The 27,716-nt window shown below is 35.9% G+C and overlaps 1 protein-coding gene across 1 annotated transcript; it reads left to right on the forward strand.

Moving 5' to 3' along the window:
* The first annotated feature begins 238 nt into the window (after positions 1-238).
* Positions 239-27,716, forward strand: LOC145306987 (snaclec agglucetin subunit beta-1-like). The gene is made up of 9 exons (XM_080149329.1): positions 239-243; positions 600-674; positions 1,385-1,437; positions 2,138-2,179; positions 24,298-24,420; positions 25,160-25,252; positions 26,688-26,746; positions 27,361-27,469; positions 27,700-27,716. The coding sequence occupies exons 1-9, from the start codon at positions 239-241 to the stop codon at positions 27,714-27,716; spliced, it is 576 nt and encodes a 191-aa protein (XP_080005455.1).

Raw genomic sequence — 27,716 nt, forward strand, 5'->3', positions numbered from 1 at the left:
TTTATATTTAATTCTATAAATACCCCTGCAGGTAGCCTAGCCCTGGAGAAAACAAGTCACACATTGTTTGTCGGTCAGTTAATAGTAATTACAATTTTTTAAATATTTAAAGACTAGACCCAGTTTTGTAGTTTTCAAACTAAGAACTACTGAACCGATTAGGTTTTTCATATTAGGGAAGCTTTACATAGATCCGAGGATGGTTTTAGGCTACTTTATTCAAGATTTAAGTATTGGGATGGAGTAAGGATAATTACTGAACCAATAAGGTTTTACATTTTAAGGAAGCTTTTTATAGATCATAGGATGGTTTTTGGCTACTTTGTATTCAGTCTTGGGAATGACTTAGGCTAATTTACAGCCCTCCCTTTTCTATGAAACAGCGTAAAGTGCCTCCAAGAATTAACGTCATACAATAAAATGACTAATGATAGGTCAATATACATTTCAATTGACTAATGGTAAAATTTCTACTGGCCTCTCATTAGTAATTTTCTTGTATGACATCATTATTTGACTGCGCTTAACGCTGTCTCTTTTCCTATATTTCAGTAGAGGAGCAATTTAGATTTCTTAAATGAAAGGAACAAACTTTTTAGATGCTGTGTAGCTAAGAAGTTTTTCTCTGAGGACGAGGAGCCAGAGGAACTTGTTATTCCTAAAGAGGATCCCAGGTATTTACATTTACTCAATATCTCATATGGATTTCTATGTTGCCACTTTATCTATTTTTACGCCCCTAGAAGCCACTAAGGGCACTTAAGGTAAGAGGGGGAAAAGTCAATATCAACCCATTTTAAATTTGAGTTTCAAAGGAGAACAAAAATATTTTTTTTTGGTGGGAGGGGGTGAAGACATCCTCCCCAAATATAGTTTAAAACCTTCCCAGGACCTTTAAGAAACTTCACTGTAAAGGAGAACAATATCAGTGTAACAGTTAGCAAGATCCTTCGGGACAGACCTAAAACGATTACTACTTTATATAATAAGATAATCTTAAATATTGATACTTTGCTATATTTTGAAATCTTTTTTTTCTAGCAATGTCTGTCTATCTTAAATCTTAATATTAAATTGAAAATAATGGGTCGGGGGGAAGGGGTAATCCGAACACTAAAATGGCAGGAATATGCAAGGGACCAGGATTCTAACAAACTCTGAAAAAAAGACAAGTATCAATCTTTATCAATTTTTATCTTCAGAAATTGATATATAATTAATTACTTAGATGTTGTACCCCACTGATACTCACAACTGTCTACAATAGTGATAACTCCCATCCACTCAATTTACCCTATCCCCTCCCATACTAATAGATAAACAAACTAAGCTAACAACCTAAATGATGAAAAATTTTCCCCTGTCAATATATCCATTTGTTCAGATGTAACGGAGAAAAAAAGAAAAATAAGAAGAAAGAAGATGTTGACGACCAGGGTGCGAATAATAATTTTAAACAATAATAAATACAATTATTGAAAATGAATAATGATTGCACTTTTTACACATATTGCCTTTTGTGTAATGAATGAAAAATATGATGATAATCCTCTCAAAAAAGTCTCTAATTTTCGAAGTCTCAAAAATTATGTATTTGGATTGTCCATTGAAAGTAGATAGTTTTAGGCACCTTAACTGTCCAATTTGGTCAAAATTAGAGAGATTCATATGAAGATACATGTAATTTTCTCTAAAATAACTTATTTTATATTTCAACATTTTGCTGCGTAAAAGATGATTTTACAACAATACTTTGAAATAAGATATCTCAAAAATTATTTATCCTAAGAATAAATATGCTTACAACTTTTTTCTTATTAAAGCTGAAGGCTTCAAATTTGGGACATTGGATCTACTTGTGGCAGTCTTTCAGCGGTTAGATCAGTGCAATTCTTGCATGGTTTCTTTAAACCCTTGTCTTAAATATTTTGTACATAACTTAATCAGAGGAGGTGCTTTGTTATGTACAAATATATTAACAAGAATGATAACATTCAAAAAGACAAAGCTTAAAATGCTGACAATAAAAATTTTAAAATCACCTATAGGAATCAAAGCTGGATCTTTAAATCACAGATCTGCCCGAGCCAAGCCACACTCTACCCCACTTGATAATTATTCAAGTTATTTATTTCAGCTCTATGTGCTGCTAAAGGGTACACTATACATATAAATACAGGTAAACTTATTCTTTATTTGTTCCAATTAGTCATCTTTGAGTAACGGTTTCTATCAGGAATAAGGTATAACCAACAAGGGAATTAATTCTATTTCACCATAGTTGCTAAAACCCTGTTTTATGGAAGATACAACTTTTAGCACAAAAACACTCGAACTATGGTGTGATAGCTAGCACCCTAATTTACTAAAAGCCTAGTGGTGAAATTCATGTTGCAACCATATTATGTTAGCAAACAAGTTTTTTTAGTCTGAAGCTTCGTCATTTTCAGAGTATTTACATCAAAAAAATAAGCAATTTTGTTGTTATTTACTTTTTATTTTTAACTGTGATTAAATCACATCCCTTTAAATTAGGAAAAAACAATATATCATGATAAAACTAAGTTTTAACAAACATTTTGACACCACCTAGCGGAGAAATGATAAACTACATTTTTAAGAAAAATGGATCATGGAAAGATAACGAAGTTGCGGGTTTCTAACCTCTGCGGGAGACTCTAGCCTTTAGGGGCATATTTTCTTACACTGCGGGGCAATCATTAATATTTACTTAACCTAGCCTAAATTAACCTCTCAAAAGCTACTTAAAAATACAATGAAACCTATAACTTCGTTTTCTTTCCTTGACCAAGAAAATCAAACTTGTAAACAAACATTTGGCTTTGTAGCTAATTAATATCTGCTGGATTAAAACAGTTTCTGAGCCATACTAAAAAATCATGTATTGTATCATATTACAGACAGCTTTAATGAATAATGAAACAAAAAACATAAAACCAATACCAGCTTAGTTAGCCCAATTCTTCGCCCCTAATTTTAATTATTTATATATTTTTTCTTTTCATTGAAAAGCTGTCTAAAATACGCTGCGGTAATTAAATATGTATTGAAGATTCTAAATAATTAAATAGTATAAATAGTGTTCTATTAAGCAATGCATTTTTTAGATTTAGACAGTCAAAGTAAGATTTGTAGGTTGGCTTGATTAATAAAGTAAATGGAAATAAGTTTTTCATATTTATTCAACAATAAATCCAAATCTTAAACATACATAACAAATAAAAAAACAGTTATTCTTTTTACATTTAAACACTACAATCAATGATTGCAAAAGAATATTAAGAAATAACAGTGCAATAAATAAACAAGGATAACAACCTCCATAAAAGCGAAGCTCTGAATCGGTAGGACAAACGAACATTTATACTTGTAGTGTGTCAGAACTGAAAAATCAGAACATAAATTATAAATGTTGAACAAAATTTTTAATTAACTTTGGTGTAAAACTGCTTAAATACAGGATAATATTTTAGGACATACCCACAGTGCGATCTTTTGCCAAAAAAAGGGACATTTAGAGTAGACAAAAGTAAACTTCAATAAATAAGCTTGTATTTGAAGAAATGATGTAACTTCTAATGTGCATTTGGTAAGTACGTCTTGCTGTTTTGGAGGAGCGAAGCTACCCTATTTTTAAAAAATCTATAAAACTTCATAACTTTAGTTAGGATAGGAATATTTTAACAAAATCAACGTCTATGTAAATATTTCTTCAATGCAAACAATGTTTGTGAAGAAGAATATAGCGTCAGGTGCACCCAGTTCGAGTCCCGGCTTTTTTAGGTAGGTCCAGTATAAGTAAAATAGGACACTTATAAGGCATGTTTTCAAATATTTTTTACTGATATAAACAACAATAACATAATTTTCAAAACACTTTTGATTTTGTGTTAATACCTTTATTCTAAGTCTGCTATCTTCATTTAAAGTTTGTATAAGAATATAAACATAATTACTTAAATTATATTCTCTCTCAAACGTATATTTCTCTCTCTCTCTCTGATGCGTATATAATGTTATTGCAATATTATAATTAATCCCCAAATTTGAATTTCTGCTGGGCCAAAACCAGTTAAAACTACAATTTTTTTAGAACACATGAAATTTATCAAATTTAATTGCTAAACTAAAAGTATTTATAAGTCATCTTTATTTAACGACTCCTTTATCTCTTAAATGTCCATTAAAACCGCGAGAACGGCAAAAATCGTTAAAAATCACACCAACGGCGGCAAATAACGGCGAAACGGTTCGCCAGAGGCAAATGATGCATAAGTCAAGAAAGATCCGCCTTAAAAAGTTTGAAAATATTGCAGAGATGACTTTGGGCTCTAAAATGACACCTTCCCCCTCTAACGGGGGAAAAGAAGTTGTATCAACTTTTTTGCTTTTTATTTAAGATAGCTAGCCGGTCCTTTCAGTAAGTAGTAGATGTAAAATTTTTCATAGAATTCAGATATGCAATCGGTTTTTTTGTAGACCTCTTATTTTTTAAGTAATTTAAGTTTTTTAAAAAAATAATTAAGTCGGTTTTAAGGTACTAAAATGCAACAAAATAAAAGAAGAAAATGGCCAGTATGAACAAAAATAGTAAGATCTTTAATTTGACACCTTACTTTTAAAATTCTGTTGAGTAATTATTGAAAAAATCTATTTTTTTAACCTCGGTTTAATAAAAACTTTAGACCTAAATATTTTCTCAAACAGACATAAAAAACATGGGTTCATATATACCTTTAGAATCAGAAAAATATTACGAATCTATTCTAAGCAAAATTGAAAAAGTTTTATAAAACTATAATAAAAAAAATAAGTTTATTTTAAGAATCATAATTTTCGGCTTTAAAGGGTTAGCTTGAACCAAACCTGAACCAAACCTAAACAAAAGACAATGCAATGTAGCAGATATTTTTTAAACACAAGAAACAATAATGTATTTTTAACTGCATTGTTTTGAAGTTTATAAACAGACTGATGCATATTTGTTCATAATTTTTCATTCTTTACATGTTCTTTAATATCACTATATTTATTGTAGTATCTATTGTATATATTGTATGAACGTTCTCCTTTTTTTCTGGCTATTCTATAGGTTAATTTTATAGATTAAGCTTCCCGATTCGTCAATTTTTGCGATTTGTGATTGGCTAGTTTAGTAGTTACAATTCTTAAAATAACATTTTTTTTTTCTTCTATTTTTTATTACAATTTTTTTAAACTTTTTCAATTTTGCTTACAATGGATTCATATTATTTTTCTCATTCTAATGGTATATTTGAACCCATATTTTTTATGTCTGTATGAGAAAATATTTAGGTTTAATGTTTTGATTAAACCGAGGTTAAAAAAATAGATTTTTTCAACAATTACTCAACAGAATTTTAAAAGTAAGGTGTCAAATTAAAGATCTTACTATTTTTGTTTATACTGGCTATTTTCTTCTTTTATTTTGTTGCGTTTTAGTACCTTAAAACCGACTTAATTATTTTTTTAAAAAACTTAAATTACTTAAAAAATAAGAGGTCTACAAAAAAAACCGATTGCATATCTGAATTCTATGAAAAATTTTACATCTAATACTTACTGAAAGGACCGGCTAGCTATCTTAAATAAAAAGCAAAAAAGTTGATACAACTTCTTTGAAATTAACAAGAACGAAATTGTTCAAACCATGCAATGTAAAATGCTCAATTACTCAAACACGGCCAGGAGGCCCCAGGTTGTGAAAACTGTTTTATCCACAATACATGTTGCATATTAATATTATTATTGGAAAACTTGGGGCCTCCTGGCCGTTTTTTGGGTAAAATGGAGAAAACTGATTTTTTGGGGTTAAAAATCTTAATATTTTTGGTGAAATTTTCTCACAAAATGTCAATTTACACCTCCAAAAAAATATTTTTAAAAATTTTTTCTTTAATTAGACATTGGTACAGGTATCTGAAAAGTACCTCAATAAAAAATTATTTGCATAAGCTGAACATAAATGTATTTTTTGTTGCTTTGAAAAAATTGTGTAAAAAAATCTGGAAAATGATCAAAACTGAAAAGAAATTTTTCCCTACCCTTTTTAAAAATGGCGTAAATCCGCCAAAAGTTAATATTTTTTCAAAAATTTCTTTTCTAGCTGTCTACTTACAGCCATTATTAGGTCCTAGGATAGATAAAAGTCGATTTTAAATTTTTTGGATGTCCCGATTTTTTTCAAAAGATCGCACTGTGATACCTACGTTTTTATGACTTTATTATAGAGATGCATAGACGTCCAAGGGGGTAATAACCCCCCCCCCAAAAAACAATTTTGAGGGGGTAAATACCCCCCCCCCAAAAAAAAATAAAAAATCTCTAACAAAAAATATTTAAAAAACTAAGCTCTGAAACAGTAGGACAAACTAACATTAGCACTTATACATAGTAAAGTAAATTTGATGCTAAACTGCTTAAATAGTGGAAACTGTTCAAGGAAATACTTACATTTTTAAGACTTGATTATAGTGATGATTTGCTTTTAATATTGTGTCTTGTTGTAATGGGAATCAGTATTTCAAAAATCAGATGAATAGAATAATTATATCACATAAAAAATCTTTATTAAATATGTTTTAAATGAAATGTACGTACGAACATTCTAGTTATGGAATTGCTACGTTTTTTAAATAGTACCTACTATTGGTATCACCATGCCAAGTTTGAAAATGAAAGGACAATTCTAACATGCATAAATCAATCAGTTACGGACGGACAGACTAAACCTAATTATACAAAAACTTTACTTTTAAAAATAAATAACAAATTATCATAATAAAAGCTGTCTGTGTAGTTATATAATTTTTTTTTCAAAACTAGCGGCTACGCTCCTAGAGGACTCTAGGGGCACTTTAAGAGAGTCAAATTCGATAACCAAATTTATTATTTTAGATTTTTAAAAAGAAAATTTTATTTTAGTTAAAAAATTTTTTTTTAAATTTTAGAATTTTTTTCAGTGGGGGTAATTTTTTTTCTAGGGGCGATTTCTCTTGGGAGGGTGGTGATACCCTCCCCCAAAGTAGTTATAAACCTTCCCAGGACCTATGAGAAGCTACCCTGTTAAGGAGAGCCCAATTGGTTCAGCAGTTAGCGAGATCCATTGGTACACACAAACAGACAGACAAACGAACATCCTGTTACTTTATTATACGGAAATCCACAACTTAGAATCTATACATAAATGACTCATACAATAATTTTAGCTTCTCGATAAAAATCCAAAAAGTAATTTCTTTTCTTAAAGTTTTGAAAAATAGTTGCATAAAAGATGAACTAACAATAAGTACCAAAATTCCCATTAAAATTCATTAATGGAACTACAACTTTTACTATCATTTTAAATATTAACAATTTTTTTTCAAAATCAAAAAATGAGGAATAGGATATTTCTCTAAAACATTCTTTTGAGATAGGTGCCATGGTTTTCTTTATTTGCTTCTTTTCTGTTGAGTATGTGGTATTCGGCAACCGTGAGCCATGCCTATGGCACCCCTGACCGGGGTTCGGGGAAGGGCCAAAGGCCCTCCCCCGAGTCCTGGGGAAGGGGTCTGCCGACCCCCTCCCTATGCCTAAAATTAATGATTGAATCTGACAAGCTTTATTATGGTTAAGCTGCATTGTTAATTCCCCCCACCCTTCCCAGGGATGGGGGATCATTATTACCCAAACTGACTATTGTATATGTATTATATTGCTTTGATTTCATGATTATTTATTCCTATCTGTGTAGCTATTGTTTGTTGTATATAACTTTAGTAACCCTTAGACCTTCAATAAAGGAACAACTGAATAGATGCTGTTTGTTATTTAGTGATTGTTAGAGAAGCGTAGCTTCTCTATAGTAAAGGTGTCCACGTCTGTTCACACTGCCTTAGTCATTTTGAACTCTGGTGTCTGCCATTTATCCTAGGCGGATACCACAACTTTTGGTGACAGCTGTGTGAGATTACGGCAAACCACAAGTGTAGAGCAGACGCGCAGCTGAGGCTAAGGTACTCCCAGCAGTGAAACTGGCAAAACTGACACAAGCAACCTGAATTACCCACCCTGGATAGCAAGGTCTAACTCTGCATCCGGCAGTTGTGGAAGCGAAACAGCGAAACTTGACGGAGAACCGCGAGAAGCGCCGACATCTAACGGAGAATTGAGCGCTCAAGGGCTGAAACAGGCCTGCGGACTGGCTGAAACAGGCCAACTAAGTGCAAACGGCTGAAAATAGGCCAACATTTACTGCAAGAGATAGCAGGATTCGAACCAGCGGCGCTAGCAGGACGGGACATTCCCTGCCGCCATCAGCCGGATTCGGATACACGGCGCTGCAGGACGGGACATTCCCTGCCGCCGATAGACTGAAACAAGCCAAGGATTCGAACCAGCGGCGCCGCAGGATGGGACATTCCCTGCCGCCAACAGTCGGATTCGGATATACGGCGCTGTAGGACGGGACATTCCCTGCCGCCGATAGGCTGAAACACGCCAAATAGCTGCGAGCTGCGAGCCAACATACGAGTATAGTGTACCAAGCAGAGGAAACTACGTCAACTCCAAGTATCCTGAGAGGCTACAGCGCAGCCACCCATCTAGAAAAGCAGATATTATATCACATTGTAGGGATTACCACCCTAGTGTGATGGCTAAACAATAGATTTATGAGCAAGGATTGGCAAACAATTTGTTGTGTATTGTGATAAAACTAAAAATAGAACAGGCTTGGTAAGCAAATCTGTTATGTATTGTGATAAGGCCAAAAATAGAATCTAGATGTAATATAACAATGCCTTGATAAACAATCTAACCACCCAAGCCTCCAGCATAACAAATACACCCCTTATTCCAGAGGAAAGGGAGGGGCCCACTCTCCATTGAAGAGAATACAATCAAGGTGACATAACAATAAGCCTAGGATTAAGGAGACAGGGCACCATTACCTCATCACACAGTTACCTCAAACCCACAGCACTCCCCCTTCCCCACAGGGGGAACGGACGGCTTTACCCCGTCCCCTCACGCGCTTCCCCCTCCTACCCACACTTGACTAAGTCCGCCCACGGTGTGGAGCTAGCGATCGGGAGAACAGAGCGCCATTTACGGGTCGCGCAACCGAGTTCGGGACGTATCATAAAATTCAACGGACAAAGCGGACCAATGAGAGAGCGAGTTGAGGGATAAGTGCGCGTTTTACCTGTGTGCGCGGATTTGACGGTGCCTAAGCGCGCTGCAAGGAAAGGATATTTCACGCACACACACACACACAGGAGCGGAGCTACTCCATAGCATCTAACACAGATATTTTTAGAAAAAATAAAGAATTACAAGCTTCTCCCTCCTATCTATAGTGTGATAAAGGAAAACCCAATCAGTTCCTGACAGCAGTTCAGACCCTCAACAGCTATCTACCCCTACCAGCCTACTCTACAAACTCAGAATAAAACTAGTGATAAGTACATCTAAGTTATATCTTTGTAACTAAACTACCAACCTAGTGATAAACAGTGTTGGCTGCTAGGCTAGAAAGCCTCAAGTGATAAACCATCTATAATATTGCCTTATAACTTTGTGTCCCGCCGTTGAACCGTTGACCCGATGGAGCAGCCGCAAGCGCCAGGAGGCGACCAAGCCCATGGATGGCTCCAGGATGACCCCCAGCCGGCTCCAGCCGAGTACCGCAAGCTGATGCTGAGTAACCTGCCGGAGTATAGAGGGCCGCCCAAGCAATCCTGGAGTTCCCACATCCGCAGACTCGAGATGTCATGGGCGGCTTACCGCGTGCCGCCCCATGACACCCTCAACCGCCGCAATGCCCTTTTACTGTCACTGGTAGGGCAAGCGGCGGAAATGGCTTCTCATCTGTTTGGCGAGGCAGGCCAAGCCTTGACTTACGAACAAGTCAAGGCCGAGTGTGAAATGTTATTTCGTCCAGCCTTTGAATCCCAGACTTTGAAGCAAGCCTTCAGGGATTACAGGCAACACTCGACAGAACCTATACAAGCATACATATCCACAAAGTGTGCCTTGTATAGGGAGGCCTACAGCCATGAGGATCTCAAGTTATTAATCGATGAATTAAATCGTGGCATCCGTAACGCTAATGTGAAACGTGAAATGATGAGTCATGAGATCGCCTCTGTACCTGAGTACACGAGGCGAGCCATGTTCACCGTCACAATGATTACCAAGCAGCTGAAGGAGGGTGTGTGCCTAGTGGACGCCACCGACGGGCTCACGGGATCAGCCAGCGTCCAGTTGCCCAACTACGACGAGTCGGAGCCAATGGAGATTGGCGCCTTGGCTCCGGGTCTCCACCAGATGGGGAAGGTCGCCCCAGATGACAAGCCTTCAGGCCGCTGTTACCGCTGCCAAGGGAAAGGCCACCGCGCCCGAGACTGTCCGACGCCTATGGAAGTCAGCCTGGAGGAGAGACGCACCCAGCCACGTCGTGACCGTCCTGCCAAGAGCGAGCGTTGCCACTATGCTGGCCATACAGCGGCCGAGTGCAGAGCCGACTGGGACCAGGTAGCCGGCCAGAGGCGCACCGCAGACAAGGGCGCTCCCCCAGGAAAGCCCAGCAGAGTAGCCAACATGGAAGGGAGCGCGCCCCCAGCACCCCCGCAGCAAGCAGCCGCCCCCAACGCAGCGGGCCGAGCCGACGGAATGCCACAGTTTGGAACCGTTCCAGCTAGGATCAACGTGCTGGGAGGCGCGGCTGAACCCAACCGGGTTGGCCTGGGCTTCAGCCTCAACCACCTGGGGCCGGAGTTTGTGCAGCCCAACAACATTGCCGAGCCAGAAGTTCTGAGGCCCCAGCCCTTTAGCTTAAACATGATGGGGCCTGCCCGACCGAGCCTACCCAGCAAGAGTGGAGGGGCGCTACCCAGCGTCACTGAGACGGTGTACGGGGAGGCCCTGGCGGCCGTCGAACGAGAGAGGCAGGAGGCGCTAGCCAGCGCATCAGAGTCGATGTATGGGGCGCCACCCGGCGCCGCCACCTGCGATGACTGGGGGGTGCTATCCAGCGCCTCCAACCTGGTGCCTGGGGCGACAACCGTCGCCGCCACCAAGATACCTGGATCCTGGAACGAGCCAGCAGTCCCAGAGGAAGGGGTGACACCCGTCACCCCCAGCCAGCCAGCGCCACCAGCCTGTAGGGAGAGCCCAGCCATACACCATCCAGCGCCCCCTACCAGCCGAGGGAACCCAGCTGCTCAGCACTTCCAGTCGAGCCAGGATAAGTTAAATTTAACAAATGTATTGTATCCAAACTATTGTAAAACCCCAACCTTGCCTGTGCCTCCTGCACCAGAGGCTGGGGAGATTGAAATTTGGGGATATAAGGACTTGCCTGTGCCACATGCACCTGAGTTCCTAGGGCAGGGGAGGGACGTGAGTCAGGGCGAGCCTGTGCCACACGCACTTCAGCCCCATGCCACTGGGCATGTCATGGACAAGGGAAGGGACCCCTTGGGGCTAGGGGAGCCGACACCCAGGCAGGCGCCAGTCGCCTGTCAGTCTGTCATTGGGGAGGGTATCGGGGTGCCCCGGACACATAAAGATAACGCTCAATGGAAATTTGTATCTAGCCAGGAGCAGCCCAGCTGTGTCCAGCCTCAAGAAGCAGCCGTGACCCGAGCCGAAGATCCCCAGCCGCGTGCGCGAGGTAGATGGCTGTCTGGTAGATTCTCACACTGGTGGATGGTTCTGTGGGGACTACTGCTGGCAGCCGTGTGGCCTACAACTAGCTACGTCCTGGTAGGGTGGGACTGCGCCAACCCCACCCACGTCACAGCCTACAATAAGGAGAAGATGTGTAGCACGGAACCGCTACACCAGGAGGTGCCCCTGGGCCATGAAGTACATGTCCTGCAGCAAGTCAAGATTAGGGAAACAACAGGATACAGTTGCCAGCTCACCGTGTCCCAGTGGACATTCAGGTGTGGGGTATGGGGTCACCTCAAGGTGACCTCGGTCCCCACCCTCATGAGGCCAACCAAGATTGATCCAGAAACGTGCCGAGACCTGGCCAGGAACCGAGTCTACACGCTGCCAGGCAAGACCCAGCCACTGACGTTCCAGCTGAACCATCCCCTGTTCTTCACCCTCGATATGGTGGGCGCCTTGGTCAACAGCCCCGAGGGGGTGGGTTGTGAAGGGGAGGACGTCCACTTCGAGGGCCAGCTGTACCGCAATGAATTAGTGCTCCAGGAACGACGGCTGCTGGTCAAGGAAGAGACCTACGTAGTAGAGGATGGACGGGTGGAGTCCCAATCTGACCACCTGACCCTAGAATGTCCCCATTCTGAGCTGTCTTGCATCACTGGGGAAGCAACCTACGTGTGGGACCACCTGGGGAGAGATTGCCCCTTGAGGCTGATCCGCAGCCTCCAGCCTAGCCTAGTGATGGATGCGTTCCTGGTTGACCATCAAGCCCAGTTCTTCATCAACATGACCACCCCCACCTCAATAGTGAACTGCGACTTTGAGGCCCATGCCACCAACCACCCAGCATTGTTCGTGGCAGCTGACCCGGCCGCGGCAGCGCTGCCCAGAGTATCGGCCAGGGATGTGGATGTCCCCCTGCAGGCCCAGATACATACAGGTTACATTGGATTTACCCTGGAGACACGCATGAAAAGCACAGCGGCAGAAGAAGTAGCGGCCAACTGCTGGAAGCTCCAGCAACTAGACCCGGCCCACCCGGTGCGTGTCCAGGGGAGCACGTTCTCTGTGCTGAGGGGAGATGTCCTGCTCCAGCTTACCTGCCAACGCAACAAATACGTTGTCCGTGAAAGCAAGGAATGTTGGGATAAAGTACCAGTGGAACCCACAGGATTTGTAGACGCCGTGACACGGGTGTATAGCGGCCACGCCACCAAGATTCCCTGCTCCTCCACCTACCCCCTGACTGTGCACGCGGAGGAAGGCTGGATAGAGCTAACCCCCGCACCTAAGAAGAGGCCACCCCCGCTGGATACGCCCAAGCAGCTGCTGACAGAACCCTTGGATGATTTTAGTTCAGGAGGCTTGTATTCACAGGCTGAGCTGAACGACTGGCAGCAGCTGCTAGCATTCCCAGCGTATAAAAGCGCCATGCTGACCGGCCTGTCCTATGGCTCGTGCGTTCAGCAAGGTAGCTGTTCGGCCACCGGAGACCATGGGATCGTGTCCTACAATATCGACCGACTGGCGGAGGAAGGAGAGGCCGCCCTGGATGTCTGGGCTGGGTTCAGACAAGCTATTCACGAGTGGGGAGATGGCGCAGCCATACTGTGTTTACTGTTGTTGATCCTCAAACTGCTGGGGGATCTGACCATCATTTCCCTGGCAGCCGCACAAGGAGGTGTACGGGCCGCCATGAATGCGATGTCACAAGTGTTCCTGTACCATCCAACCTTGTACAGGAAGGCCTTGGCCAGAGCCCGGCTCACCCATGCCAAGTCCCGGGACTTTTCAGTAGACTGGGACGCCATTCCCATTGGCCGGGAAGCCGCCGAGGAAATGGTGTCCATGCAATCGGCCGATAGCGGGCATGACCGCCCAGGCAGGCCTGGACCGCCCTCTGGAAGACCCCGCGGCCCCTCGGGAGGCCAGGCTGCCGCTCAGACGGTCAACTTGGCAGCCAGTGCCCCAGCTGCTGCCAACAATAACCAGAACGCCCCGCTGCTGACCGGCCCCGCAGCGGCTGTGCCCCACGCCAACCTGACACCTGCCGGCGCCGAGCTACGTGTCCAACCAAAGCCAGCCTCTACCTTCTATCCCACGTTGGGAGCCCATCAGCCCTGAAAAATCACCACTAGGATTCCATTGAATCATTATCATTTGTATATATCTTAGCCCTAAGGAGCGGGCCGAAGGCCTCAACCACTGTCGGAAGTCTGGCAGGGAGACCCCCTCCCAGCCTTCCGAGGGGAGAGTTGTGGTATTCGGCAACCGTGAGCCATGCCTATGGCACCCCTGACCGGGGTTCGGGGAAGGGCCAAAGGCCCTCCCCCGAGTCCTGGGGAAGGGGTCTGCCGACCCCCTCCCTATGCCTAAAATTAATGATTGAATCTGACAAGCTTTATTATGGTTAAGCTGCATTGTTAATTCCCCCCACCCTTCCCAGGGATGGGGGATCATTATTACCCAAACTGACTATTGTATATGTATTATATTGCTTTGATTTCATGATTATTTATTCCTATCTGTGTAGCTATTGTTTGTTGTATATAACTTTAGTAACCCTTAGACCTTCAATAAAGGAACAACTGAATAGATGCTGTTTGTTATTTAGTGATTGTTAGAGAAGCGTAGCTTCTCTATAGTAAAGGTGTCCACGTCTGTTCACACTGCCGTAGTCATTTTGAACTCTGGTGTCTGCCATTTATCATAGGCGGATACCACAAGTACACACCAGTTTACCAAGAGTTAACTGTCTAAAAAAAAGAGAATTGTTATCAAAATTAAGACGTATTTCAAATGTACCATTCACTTATGTATCATGTTCGTTCATTTCCCCTAATGGAGAATTTAAAATACTAATTTTTAAAGAGAAGCTTTTCTATAATTAGGGTCGGTGCAACCGTCAGTTAGTCCGTAAGGGTTAGATCTTTTCGTTAATTTAGGCATGTTAGAATTGTCCTATCGATTTCAAACTTTGCATGGTGATTCCTGAAGTAGTTAACATTTTAAACATGTTGACTTAAAACTTTTTAAACACATTTAAGTACACTGTTTTAAGCTACAATGAAGTCCTATCCTTTTTTAAACATCATCCTTTTTTAGCACAGTTTTTCAACAAATTTACTTAAAATTTTGTTTCGAATTTTATACATGTAAATTCTGACACTCTACAAATGTTAATGTTTGTTTATCTACTGTTTCAAAGCTTCGCTTTTATGGATGTTGTCCTCCTTGTTTCAATGAAATTATACATTTTATTTGTATTTTTTAAAGGTAATGGTTTCTAAAAATAAGTGCTGTCCGTCCGTATGTCTGTCCGTATCATAGTGAATACTAAACTGAAATTAACTTTTCCTCCATTTTTTTTAATGTTCAGTGAGATAAACCAGTGCAGAGTCTTCTAAAATTAGGTTCAAAATGAAAGCAGTGAAATCTTACATTTTTTACTGGCTTACTATACATGATTTCATCTCTGAAAAACATATAATTAGAGCAAAATAAATTATGAATAAAGAATGAAACACATAAATTAACTGAGACGATATGACAAAATCAATTGTTAAAAAATATATGTAAAAAAATTCTTATGCTGTAAATGTATGTAAGGACCTATTAGTATCGATTTTAGAGTTGCTATGCTTTTTAAATTGTACATTACTATAACATGAATCATAATGTCATGTTTGAAACTCCCCCCCCCCTTATTTTAACTATTTCAATTTTTTGTACTTGGACCTTGTTATCCTAGAAATCTTCCAAAAAAAAGTAATAAAGTTTTTTGTCTGAAGATTAAGATTTGGAAACTGGTAGTATGCATTAGTTATAATTTTTAGGGTAGCTTTATAAATTTCAGTTGGTGGTTTTAAGGAATATTTTCCTGACCCCTTTTCCCCTCCCCTAGATTCTAGGGGTGAGGTAACTTGTCTATGTTACAAAGTAGAACTATGTCTGTCTGTCTTAGTAACCGCTGAACCGATTGGGTTCTACTCTTCAGGGAACAAACCTGGTTGAGGGAACGTCGAACGCACCTTGGGGCGAAGCCCCAAGAGGCTAAAGACGAAGCTGCTAGTTTAACATAAAGTACAAAAATCAGCAAGTTTTAAATGAACGTACACTATCTGGTAACGAACTTAGAGTTGCCACGCTTCCTAATTCGTTATAGGTATCTCACTGCAAAGCTTTCTAACATGTATAAATTACTGAAAAGAGCTATTTGTTACGGACGGAAGGAATGGGACCTATCTTATATTATATAAAAGCTTTGCTTTTTTGCATTTATAAACTGAAAATTTTATGTTTAACATGTTAACCCTTACAGATCGGGCCCCAATTCCCACCTTAATAGATCGGGGGGGGGGGGGGGGGGGGGCTCAAAGAGCCCCTCTCTCTATCTCGGCTCCTGGTACAGATAAAGACGTAAATTTTTTTCTGGTGGTTCATGTGTATTTTTAGAGAAAATTACTTTTTCTAGTCATAGCAGTCAGACTGCTCCTTAGCCGCTTTTTAGCGGCCAGCCACTAAATTTTAAAACAGGTGTAGAGCGGCCAATTTTGCAGCTAGGAGGACCAAATTTTAGGACGAACTTTTATTTTTCATAACAAAAAAATTACTTTTTCTGATCATCGCCAAAAAACGGCAAATAACGGAAACCTCCATTTTCGGCGATTACGGCGGTAAAACGGCGGTTGGCGGCGCAAATTAATATTTTTATCTGTTTATTATTGCTCAAGGATTTACCAAAAAAAATTATAGGTCTCTAGCTGTAATAGAAGCCACGATATTCATGATATATGTCTGTAGTAAAAGCCGGACAAAAATCGGTCATAAAGTCGGTCAGGGAGCGGTCAAACGGTCATAACACCACTTTTCTCAGATGGTCATTGATATCTAAGTATTTACCAAAAAAAATTTGGTTTCTATCTTATACACAAAAGTCATAATGTAGAAATTAAGATTTATTTAGAATTTTTTCTAATTTTTTTTGCTACCCAACCAACTTTGACCGGACACCACGACCGACACAGACCAGATATCCTAATAAAATCAACTCTTGCCGACGTATAATTACTAAACTTAAAAAGTCATGAAATAACAGCTCTCCATCTTACCTACAAAAAAAATGAGATTGAAAAAACTAGAGGGGGGGGGGGTTTGAGCCCCCCCCCCCCCCCCCCGATCTGTAAGGGTTATAAATAATGTTTTCACTTTATTTTCTATAAATATCTCACACGTAATAAATCTATGTACTGAAAAACAGCTGACAATCAGATGTCTTATTTCTCCCCTTTAATAATAACTATCAGGGTTCGGCAGCCGATCGTCCGCCATGTGTATGCCGTAGTGAAATGGTTTAATAAGACTTTAGAATTTAGCTGTTTATCTAACCTGTTTCTAAACAGACAATCAATCTTTTCGGATTTTTTCACATAAGATTTATTAAATTTTTGACGAATACGCGGCTGCCGAGCCCTTGATATTAATTATACACAGTACATGTATGTGTACTTTAATAACCTTCGGTTTTTTCACTAAATAAATTTTGAAATGTGTTTTTATGTAGAAATGCACTAAATGTTTTTTTTGTGAAGCATTTACTTATCAATTTGTGTGAGTATATGATATTATTTGAAAATAAAACACTTTTTGTTTTTTTAGCTGCCATTTTGTTGTCTGCTTCCATTGGTATATCTTTGTTTACAAACAAAGCGCGACAAATATAAAATGCCGTAATTTTGATAATTTTGACTATGGTGAAATACAAAATTTGCCCCCAAACGACAGCTGAAAACGGCAAATTAATAAAGGTTGCGTTATTTTGCCCCCCAAATCGAATTTCGAATTTATTTCCTTTTTGGTTATACCTTATTCCTGGGTTTCTATGTAATACCTGGATATAACCACATATAGTAATCAAATCAAACAGAAATATAATCAATAATTATCAACTATAACAATTTAATTTTAATTTTTAGCTTTTAAAGGAAAAAAATTGTAAAATATCAATATCTATGTTTATTTGTTTATTTTTTTAATTTTCTGTATCTGTATTTAACTTCTCATATACATTAGAAACTTACATTCCATTGCAAAAAACGTGATATTGGGTTTGTTTAAATATCCATTTATTCAGGTTTTTTCAAGAATATCAAGCGTGGGAAAATTTTTCAAACGTGAAAACCATTTATTTTGATTTAAATCTTTACAGTCGGGCCCCTAGCCGCACCTTAATTGGTTGGGGGGGGGGGGGGTCGTTCAACGCCCCCCCTTATTATTTCAGTTCCTATTAGAGCTAGAGGGCTAAATTTTTTTGTGCAAGTCCCTTGTTTGATAATGAATTTCCGACCTTTTATAAGTCTAAGTCAATTTTCGCTTCCTTCCCCCTTTTCTTTAACAACCTTTGTTTTTAGGTCTTTTTTTACTTAAAACTTTCAAACGGCTATAATTTTCTTATTTTTGAAGCTAGAAGAAATATTTTTTTCCAGAAAATGTTTAACTTTATGTAAATTTTACATTTGCAATATCAAAATATAAATTTCAGCGGCCGCAGCTGTACTTGGCAGCTGCCAGCCGCCGCAGTCGGCGGGAAAACGGTGGCAGAACTTCATGAAATTTTAATACGTTATGTAGACATGTCAGAAAAGCTTAAGTTTAAAATTTGAAGTCTCTAAGTCAAAAATTGCGGCCACAGGAGACTTTTAAAGATTTCTGGAGACCTGGAGGATCAGGACCTGCAGGATCATACCTGGAACCTGAAAGTGACTTGAACACCTGTATTTCATATAAGGATGTACTACTAGAGGATTTTTTAGTATTTTGGTATGATAAAATGCTTTGTTTTAGTCAAAAAAAATATTTTTGCTCTTTACCTGGATGACCCTGCAGGGTTTGCTGGCATCCTGTGCCCACCAGGATGGAGATATTAAAAAAATTCGAACTCTCAGTTATGTGTCATACCCATACTTAAAAAGTCAAGCAGTTTGGGCTCTTTATCTTTCACACACAGAAAATGAGATAGAAAAAACCGGATGGGGGGGCGTTCAACGCCCCCCCCCCCCCCGAACGTTAAGGGTTAAATGGTACATATATGATTTTCATTTAATTTCATTTTTTTGACCTGTGGGAAAATTTTGTTAACGTGAGAACCATTTAATTTCATCTTCTTAACTGTGGGAAAACCGTGAGAAAAAAATATGTTTTAGTATAAAAAAATGTTCTATTAGTTTCAAACCTTTTCCATTCGATAGATCATACCGACTTTGGAAAAACTGTCAGACCAATTTTTGAAATTCAATCTTTGAAAAAAGATATTCAAGATTTAATTGTTTGTTTTGAAAATATTATTTTATATGTATTGATTCCATCTTGGATTATGATAATTTTTTTTTGTTGGAAGAATTTTTTCAATAAATTTTTTTAAAAATTAATTTTATTATAAAAAAATCTTTGAACTTAAATTAACCAATAATTCAAAGAATTTTTCTATTTAATTTGGAAGATTTTTTTTATTTTTAATATAAAAGTTAAACAAAAAAAAAACAGAAAAATAAAGGAAATTAAATGAAAAAAACGTTTTATCATTTTATTCAAGAAATCATTTACTAACATCATCTTTTTTGTTGCAATAGAATGTTATTTAATCAAACAAAATTTAGCATAAATGAATATTTAAATCCCAAGGTAATAAATGATTAAGCAATAGCTCATCATTTAATAACTAATTCTCACATAAATGACCCCTTAAAGTGGCTGTGGATTTGCAAATAACGTTATATATGTAGGTAGATAACGGACAATTGAAGATAAATCTTTAAAGATATTGCCTAAAAAAATGATAAATATTTAATTAGATGAAAAAGAATTTTCAAATTTTCTAAACAGAACGATACCGCGCCTATCATTATTATGAAAACTGAATAATAAATGCATTAAATACGAACAATCCCAGTGATTTATAGGGATTTGTATTCAAAATAGATAAAGCATTGTGCATTTTTTAAAATGTCATTTAAAAGTAACACAACATGATTATCATTTTAATGATAAAAAATGCAAAAAAGAAAAATAGTCGAAGTTCAAAAAATAAAATGTTTTTTACCACCATGACATTTTATTACCTCTCTCTCTCTCTCTCTATCTATCTGTCTCTATCTCCATCTCTCTTTCTCTCTCTATTCTCTCTCTCTCTCCTTCTCTCTCTCTCTCTCTCTCTCTCTCTCTCTTTCTCTCTAAGTATAGTTTACAAAAGAGGTAATATTTTCTACCTAGGTTAGTTTTGAATTAAATATTATTTAATGTATAAAAAGATTATCATTCTAATCTTGTAATTTTATATTCAATTTTATTTAATTCACTAGCAACTTTTTTATTAAAAATAAAATAGCCTAAAACCTTTGCTACAGACAAAAAAAGCTTACCACTTTATAAAATAGGATATTGTTAAATCTTTTTATTAACCCTTACAGATCGGGGGGGAGGGTCTTATTGACCCCCCCCTCTATTTTTTCAATGTCATTTTTTTGTAGGTATGATAGTGAGTTGCGACTAATTATACGTCGGCAAGAGTTGATTTTATTAGGATATCTGGTCTGTGTCGGTCGTGGTGTCCGGTCAAAGTCGGTTGGGTAGCACCAAAATTAAAAAAAAATTCTAAATAAATCTTAATTTCTACATTATGACTTTGTATATAAGGTAGAAACCTAAAATTTTTTTGGTGAATACTGAGATATCAATGACCTTGTGAGAAAAGTGGTGTTATAACCGTTTGACCGCACCCTGACCGACTTTATGACCAATATTTGTCCAGCTTTTAATACAGACATATATCATGAATATCGTGGCTTCTATTACAGGTAGAGATCTATAAATTTTTTGGCAAATCCTTGACAATAATTAATAGATAAAAATATAAATTGGTGCCGCCAACCGCCGTTTTACCACTGTAACTGCCGAAAATGGCGGTTTCCGTTATTTGCCATTTTTTGGCAATGATCAGAAAAAGTAATTTTTTTGTTATGAAAAATAAAAGTTTATCCTAAAATTTGGTCATCCTAGCTGCAAAATTGGTCGCTCTACACCTGTTTTAAAATTTAGCGGCTGGCTGCTAAAAAGCGGCTAAGGAGCGGCCTCATCGCTATGACTAGAAAAAGTAATTTTCTCTAAAAATACACATGAACCACCAGAAAAAAAACTTTATGTCTTTATCTGTAACAGAAGCCAAGATGGAGAGGGGGGGGTCAATATGACCCCCCCCCCCTCCGATCTATTAAGGTGGTAATAGGGGCCCAATCTGTAAGGGTTAAAAACTCGACATTTTTTCTATTCTGTATTCAGGGAGGAAATGGATATTCAGCTGTTTATTGCATTAGTTCCTAAAGTTAATGACATTTTATTCATTGAATAAATAACTTTGGAGACTTTTATTTAATTTTTATTGGTTGGTTCATTACTTTGTGTGTCCAAATGTTAAAACCACTAAATATAGTTTACAAAAGGGGTAATTTTGTGTATATTTTCCTTTTGGATATCCATTAATTTATCGGCCATTGTCTTATGCCTTTAGTTCCCTGGTTAATTAAGGTGTGTAAATACGGGGGGGGGAGTGGGCTTTTTAGGTAGAATGAGTGTGTGTGGGTGTGGGCGTTTGTGTGTGTTTGTGTAGATGCGTGGGGGGAGTGGGCGTTTTAAGCAGAATGAGTATGTGTGTGTGTGTGTGTAGAAACGTTGGGGGAGAGTGGGCATTTTTAGCAGAATGAGTGTGTGTCATTTATATATCATGTTATATATTGTGGATTCAGTGTCATAGTTTTGTTTTTCTCATTTAATTTAATACATCATGATAATTTAAAGCATCAAAATTTAGAAACAGAGGTCCTATTGTTAAAAATCATTGCATTGATCATAATATAACTTAGACCACTTTTTTTAAAATTAAAATTTTTTAAAAGAAATAAGTCAGTTTTAAAGTACTAAAACGTAACAAAAAAAAGAAGAAAATTGTCATTATGAACAAAAATAGTAAGATCTTTAATTTGACACCTTACTTTTTGGATTCTGTTTAGTAATTATTTAAAAAATATATTTTTTTAACCGCGGTGAATGAAGAACTAAAACTTAAATATATCCTAATACAGGCTTAAAAAATAGGTGTTACCTATAACTTTAGAATGAGAAAAATATTACAAATCCATTCTAAAGCAAATTAAAAAAAAAAATTTAAATGGCCAAAACTATTATATTATACAGGCAACACTTAAAATACCCCCTTCCCATTTTACTCTCAAAAAGAGGATTTAAGATGGGGGGGGGGAGTAAATCACAATGGCATAGACTCGAACTAAAGTATTACCAAAATTTACCAATAAACTGTAAACAAATATGATAAATATGATAATGTTTTTATATGTCCTTTTTATGACAGGTAAAAATTCCATTAATATATTTCTTAAATTATATATATGAATAAATATTGTACGATAATATCAAATTAAATTAAAAGTATTTCAATTTGTTTTATTTTTTTTGGTACTAAAATCATCCGAGACTTGAATGAATAAAAGAGTTTGTTTAGATTTAGATTGCAGACAGAACATATTATTAAAATACACAATAGTCTCTTTGTGAGTTTAAATTTACAACATTATTTTTTGGTCATGAATTAATGAAAACAAGTTTATTTAAAATTTGACTAAATGACATCTCGTATGATATACTTTACATTCCATCTTAAAAATAAATCTGTAAGGTACTATATATATGTTTAGATATCTGCAAACCACCAATTTATGACTATTGAAATTTGATCAGCTGATAGGTTTCAATACTAGATGTTTTTTAAGTAGCGCAGCTACTCTAAATCTTGAAAATAAATCTAATTTTGCTTAGAATTTACTTTTAGGTGTTTTAAACATTGTAAATTAAAGATTTTATTTTGATAATTAATATTTTACAACAATACATTCTATAAACTGTGAGGGAGTTTGATAAAATTACGTTTATTTTGCAAGCTTGTTTGAAAATAATTCATTATTTTTATAATTCTGACAAAATAGAATTTCTGTTTAAATAAATTACAACTATAAGTTAACTATGTTTAAATTGCATTTTTTAAAAAGACAAAAAAATATCCTATTTAAATGCTACTTTTATGAAGTTATCTTAAACCTTTTCCAAATGTTTGTTTTATAAAACTATTTTATTTTCATTGATTTTATTGATTATATAGGTTAAAAATATCAAAAGTATTCTTTAAAGGCTATAGATTGATTTTGATTAATTCCCAATTTTTGATTTTAAAATTTTTTTTCAAATCTGAAAGAATATGCATGTCTTTTCAAAGAATAGATATAAAAAACAAAATTAAACGTATTCAGGCTATCAAAAGCAAAAATATTCATTTTTTCTATTAAATTGCAAATTTTCAAAATCATTAGATTTTAAGCTTATTTTACATGGAAACACACTTTTTCAGTTATTTTTTCTCAATAATGGATCTTAAATGATTATTACTGAAAACTTTTATAAAAATGTTATTGACCAAAACTTCAAATAAAGGAAATGGATTTTAATTCTTACTGCTTACAACTTAGTGGACTATAAACTATTAGAAAAATATCACTTTAAGGTGAAATTTTGAGGGTCAACTTTTTTTCTTTTAAAATTCGCATTGAAGTGTTGCCTCTGTAATATAATATTTTCATATAATTTCTTTTATCATAGTTTCTTTACTATTTTGTAAACTTGTTTTTTTGTTTTGTTTTAGTACCTTAAAACTGACCTAATTAAAAAAAACTTAAATTACTTCAAAAATAAGAGGTCTACAAAAAAATGATTGCATATTTAAATTCTATGGACCATTTTACATCTACTACTTACTAACACCTACAAAGAAGATAAAAGATAGAATAGAATCCAAGTAGAAGATTCTGCCTGAATTAAAATTGAAACTTTTTTAGGGCCAAAAAACGTCTATATAGCTTTTAGTAAACCATATGAATTAAGTAATCATTCAGAAAAAATATTTAAAATAAATATCTTTAGCAATAACTTACTAAAAGCCACATAGACGCATATCCAGCTTTCTTTACCCTATTCACAATGGATCAAAATTGAACTTTATATTTAAAGCCTTAAAATTTTGAAATAAGTAAGAAAATTACGTTTTGAAAATGTAACAAAAATATTAGACAAAAAAATTTTCAGGTCTATAACAACCTTCTGTTCACTGAGAGATTAACTGTAAAACCGAATACAATATTATTTTTTTGTACTGTTTAAATGTAAAGGCATACAGTTAAAACATATATTTATCTATTTAGAAGTTGATCAAAAATAAATAATTCTAGATTTGTCCAACTAGTCACTGTGGTTTGTACTTTATTATAATTTTCTTTACTGCGCATGTCAGTATTCCTTTCAAATTTCCAAAAAATATTTACAGTTTTCTATTCTATACTTTATCTTCTTTGAACACCGACTAGCTATTTTTATCAAAAATCAAAAATGTTAGGACACCTTCTTTGTTGTATTTAATTTTAGAATATTTCCCTTTCCAGTTTATTTAATTTTTATTATTAATAAATTCTATAATATTTTCAGGACATTGTTACAAATTGTTAAATGATACAAGGAGAACTTGGTATGAAGCAAAGTCTGAATGTGAGGCCCAGGGTGCAGAACTTGCTTCTATAAGGTCAAGTCAGGAGTGGCAATTTGTAAAAGGTTTGTTACAACTCTTTAGAATTTAAAGAAAAGACTATATGCCTGAAAGAATTATGGTTGGGGAAAGGTGAAATTTGTCATCTTTAATCATTTAATCTTAAGGTTGTTTTAGGCTATATTTCTACCTCAATTTTACCTCTTTGAATAGAGAGCCACTAGATACAATGGGCGGAGCCACTAGTATGAAATAATTGAATGACATGGTAACAATAAATGATAACATCCATAAAAGTGAAGCTAAAAATCATGGTAGGACAAACAAACATTAATTAAGTATTTTTCCAACTAATAATGAAAGGTAACTTACAAATTATCTTATTATAAAAAGTTACAAGATTTTAGGACACAGTTGCCATTATGAAACAAAATAATGAAATTGTATCAAAAAAAGATGATAATTCATAAAAGAATGAAGCTCTAATATCATGGTAGGACAAACAACCATAAGCGCTTCTAGAGTGGCAGAACTTAAAAAGAATATATTTCTATATATTTAAACAAAACTGTATGAAAAGTTACAAAATTTCAAAAATTAGCAAAACTAGATAATTATTTTATTCAAAAAAGTTCTTAGACATACCTAACTCTTAAAGGAATAACCATGACAAGTTTGAAATTGATAGAAAAAATATATCTTGCCTAAATTAACAATACGATTATCCATAAATACCAACCAATAAAATTGAAACTGCAAATAGAACTAGTATCATGTTTATCTACATGTTATATTATTATTTAGAAAATATACTTGGAGCAGTTGATATTTATGTATGGCTTGGTGGTACAAATGAACAACAGTTTGACTTTTGGGTGTGGACAGATGGATCTCCAGGTATTAACTGTTTGGTAGTTAGTAGTAACATATAGATAAATAGAAGTTAATAAAGAGTGTTATTTTTTTTCGTAGTTCCGTAAAGTTAGATGCAAAGTCCAGTCAAATGTACTCATTAGGTCAAACTGATCTTATGATTAAATGCATAGTATAATTAAACAAAACATTTAAAACAGTTAAAAAACCTAAAAAGCCGATTTAACTGAAAGCTTACATCTAACTTTATGGAATTACGCGGAAAAAATTTCCCTGTTTTTTTGGCTTTCCTCAAAATATCTTTGGGTTTAACAGTCTTTTAAAAGTAAAAAGTGATATGGGTACTTTCACTTAGAGTGGTGGTTGGGCACTGACACTCCCTCCTTGATTATTGCAAAAATCCCATTTATAAAGATTTTTACCCCCCCTCTTCAAAATTTTTTTTTTAAAGATTGGACGACCCTGCAGGCCCCATTTATGTTTAAATATATTTCAAGATAAAAGTATCCACCAGGGTATTTTATGTGAAAGCAGTGTTGATGTTTTATGTTCATTTATTTCTTTGTATTTATATTTATTACCATGTCCCGTTTTAGAAATGTTTTGTTAAAATTTTTGCCCCCAGCCATTATATGGTTGATTTATGCAAAATAATGACCCGAGCAAAATATTTTTTCTGTAATGCAAAAATTGCGATGATACAAGCACAGCAAAGTTTTTCAAGTTTGCAAAAAGACCTGTTTTTAAAGCTCTTGTACTATCTCAATTTTCCAAAGTAAAAATTGCCAAATTTCATACATTATTAATAGGGTTGGACTGGATATCAAGTATTCAGGTTTATATTGAAACACTAGAATTGAAATTCTGTAAAAATCTTTAAAAATGAGGTGGAACAAAAGCTTTAAAAACGGTCTTTTTGCAGATTTTAAAAAGTTTGTACAATCTCAATTTTAAATATTTTCACAAAATTTCAATTCTAGTGTGTCAATATAAACCTGAATACCTGATATCCAGCATTATAAATCAGCCAGATATCCGTATCCATCCAATCCAGTCCAACCATATTATTAATGTAAGAAATTTGGCAATTTTTACTTTGGAAAATTACTTGCTACACCTTCATCCTTCATATGTTATAATTGAGACAGCCCCCATTTTTTTTGGTAAATTTCAGGTTTATGTCGACACACTATATATTTATTTAAATTTAAATATTGTAAAAATCTTTAAAATTGAGATGGTACAAGAGCTTTAAAAACAAGCCTTTTTGCAAATTTTAAAAACTTTGCAGTGCTTGTACAATCGCAATTTTTGCATTGCAGAAAAACTATTTTGCATGGGTCATTTTTTTGCATGAATCAACCATATTATGGCTCGGGGCAAAAATTTTACAAAATTTTTCTAAAACGGGACAGGGTATTATTCATGTAATGATTTAATTTCTTTCTTTATAATTTAGTTACTTTTACTTACTGGTATCCAGGGAGACCACAACCCACTAATGGGAACTGTCTTGCAGTAAATTAATTTTTTAAAATCTTAGTACCTGAAGAGCAGAATAAGAATACAAATTAACTTTAAAAATATTGATCCAAGCAAGAGTACTCCTAACAATATTGTAAAATTATGGTAAATTTGCAAAAAAAAAAATTGTTGGATAGTTATTTTCAGAGTTTCTCTGGCTAAGTTCAATATTTTTTTAAAACGAATTTTCATCTTTGTTCTACTTTTCAAGACAAATTAGATTAGATGAGAAAAAAGAAAATTTGCCCCCAAAAGGAACCCTTTATATTTTAAAGTGCATTGGTGAAATTTTTTTTCATTTCAGTAGGTTAATGTACCATATTCAAAATAAAATAAAAATCATTTAATAATGACCCACTTTAGTGATTTCTACTTAAACAGAATAATTTAGAAATGTATTCCCTTATGTACATCATTACAAAAAATGATATACATAATTTTCTTGTATTTTAAGCAAAAATATATAAATTACAGAATAAAAAAATCATACTATAATTTGCATTACAATTATATTGTAATGCATTTGCATATTACAGCATGATTTTTAAATACATTAGCATTTCAAACACAATAAAGACATGATTGAATGCAAGCTTTTCAAATTTTAGGCCAGTTTTTTTAACAATTGGCAATGGTTTGACTTGTACTGTGATCGTCGATACTATTCTGTGTGTAAGATACAAGGTAATTACAGATACTTATATAACATGTTCCTGGGTAATAATAACTTAAATACAAATTGTACAAAATTTACCAAATAAAAGGGGGTAAGGAAGCAAATAATGGGTCAAATTGAACGATAGTAGGAACTTCTATATATAAAAAAACACACGGAAATTTTCATAGAGCTATCTCTACCAGGATTTACAGAAATCTTTAAACCTATAGATAAAGGTTGATAAATTAAAGGGGTAAGAAAGCCAAATATCATGTTATCCTTTTTATAGTCAGAACTTCTAAGTGA

The sequence above is a fragment of the Acartia tonsa genome, chromosome 15 (genome assembly GCF_053477335.1).
Source record: "Acartia tonsa isolate MP-2025a chromosome 15, ASM5347733v1, whole genome shotgun sequence".
NCBI lineage: Eukaryota > Metazoa > Arthropoda > Copepoda > Calanoida > Acartiidae > Acartia > Acartia tonsa.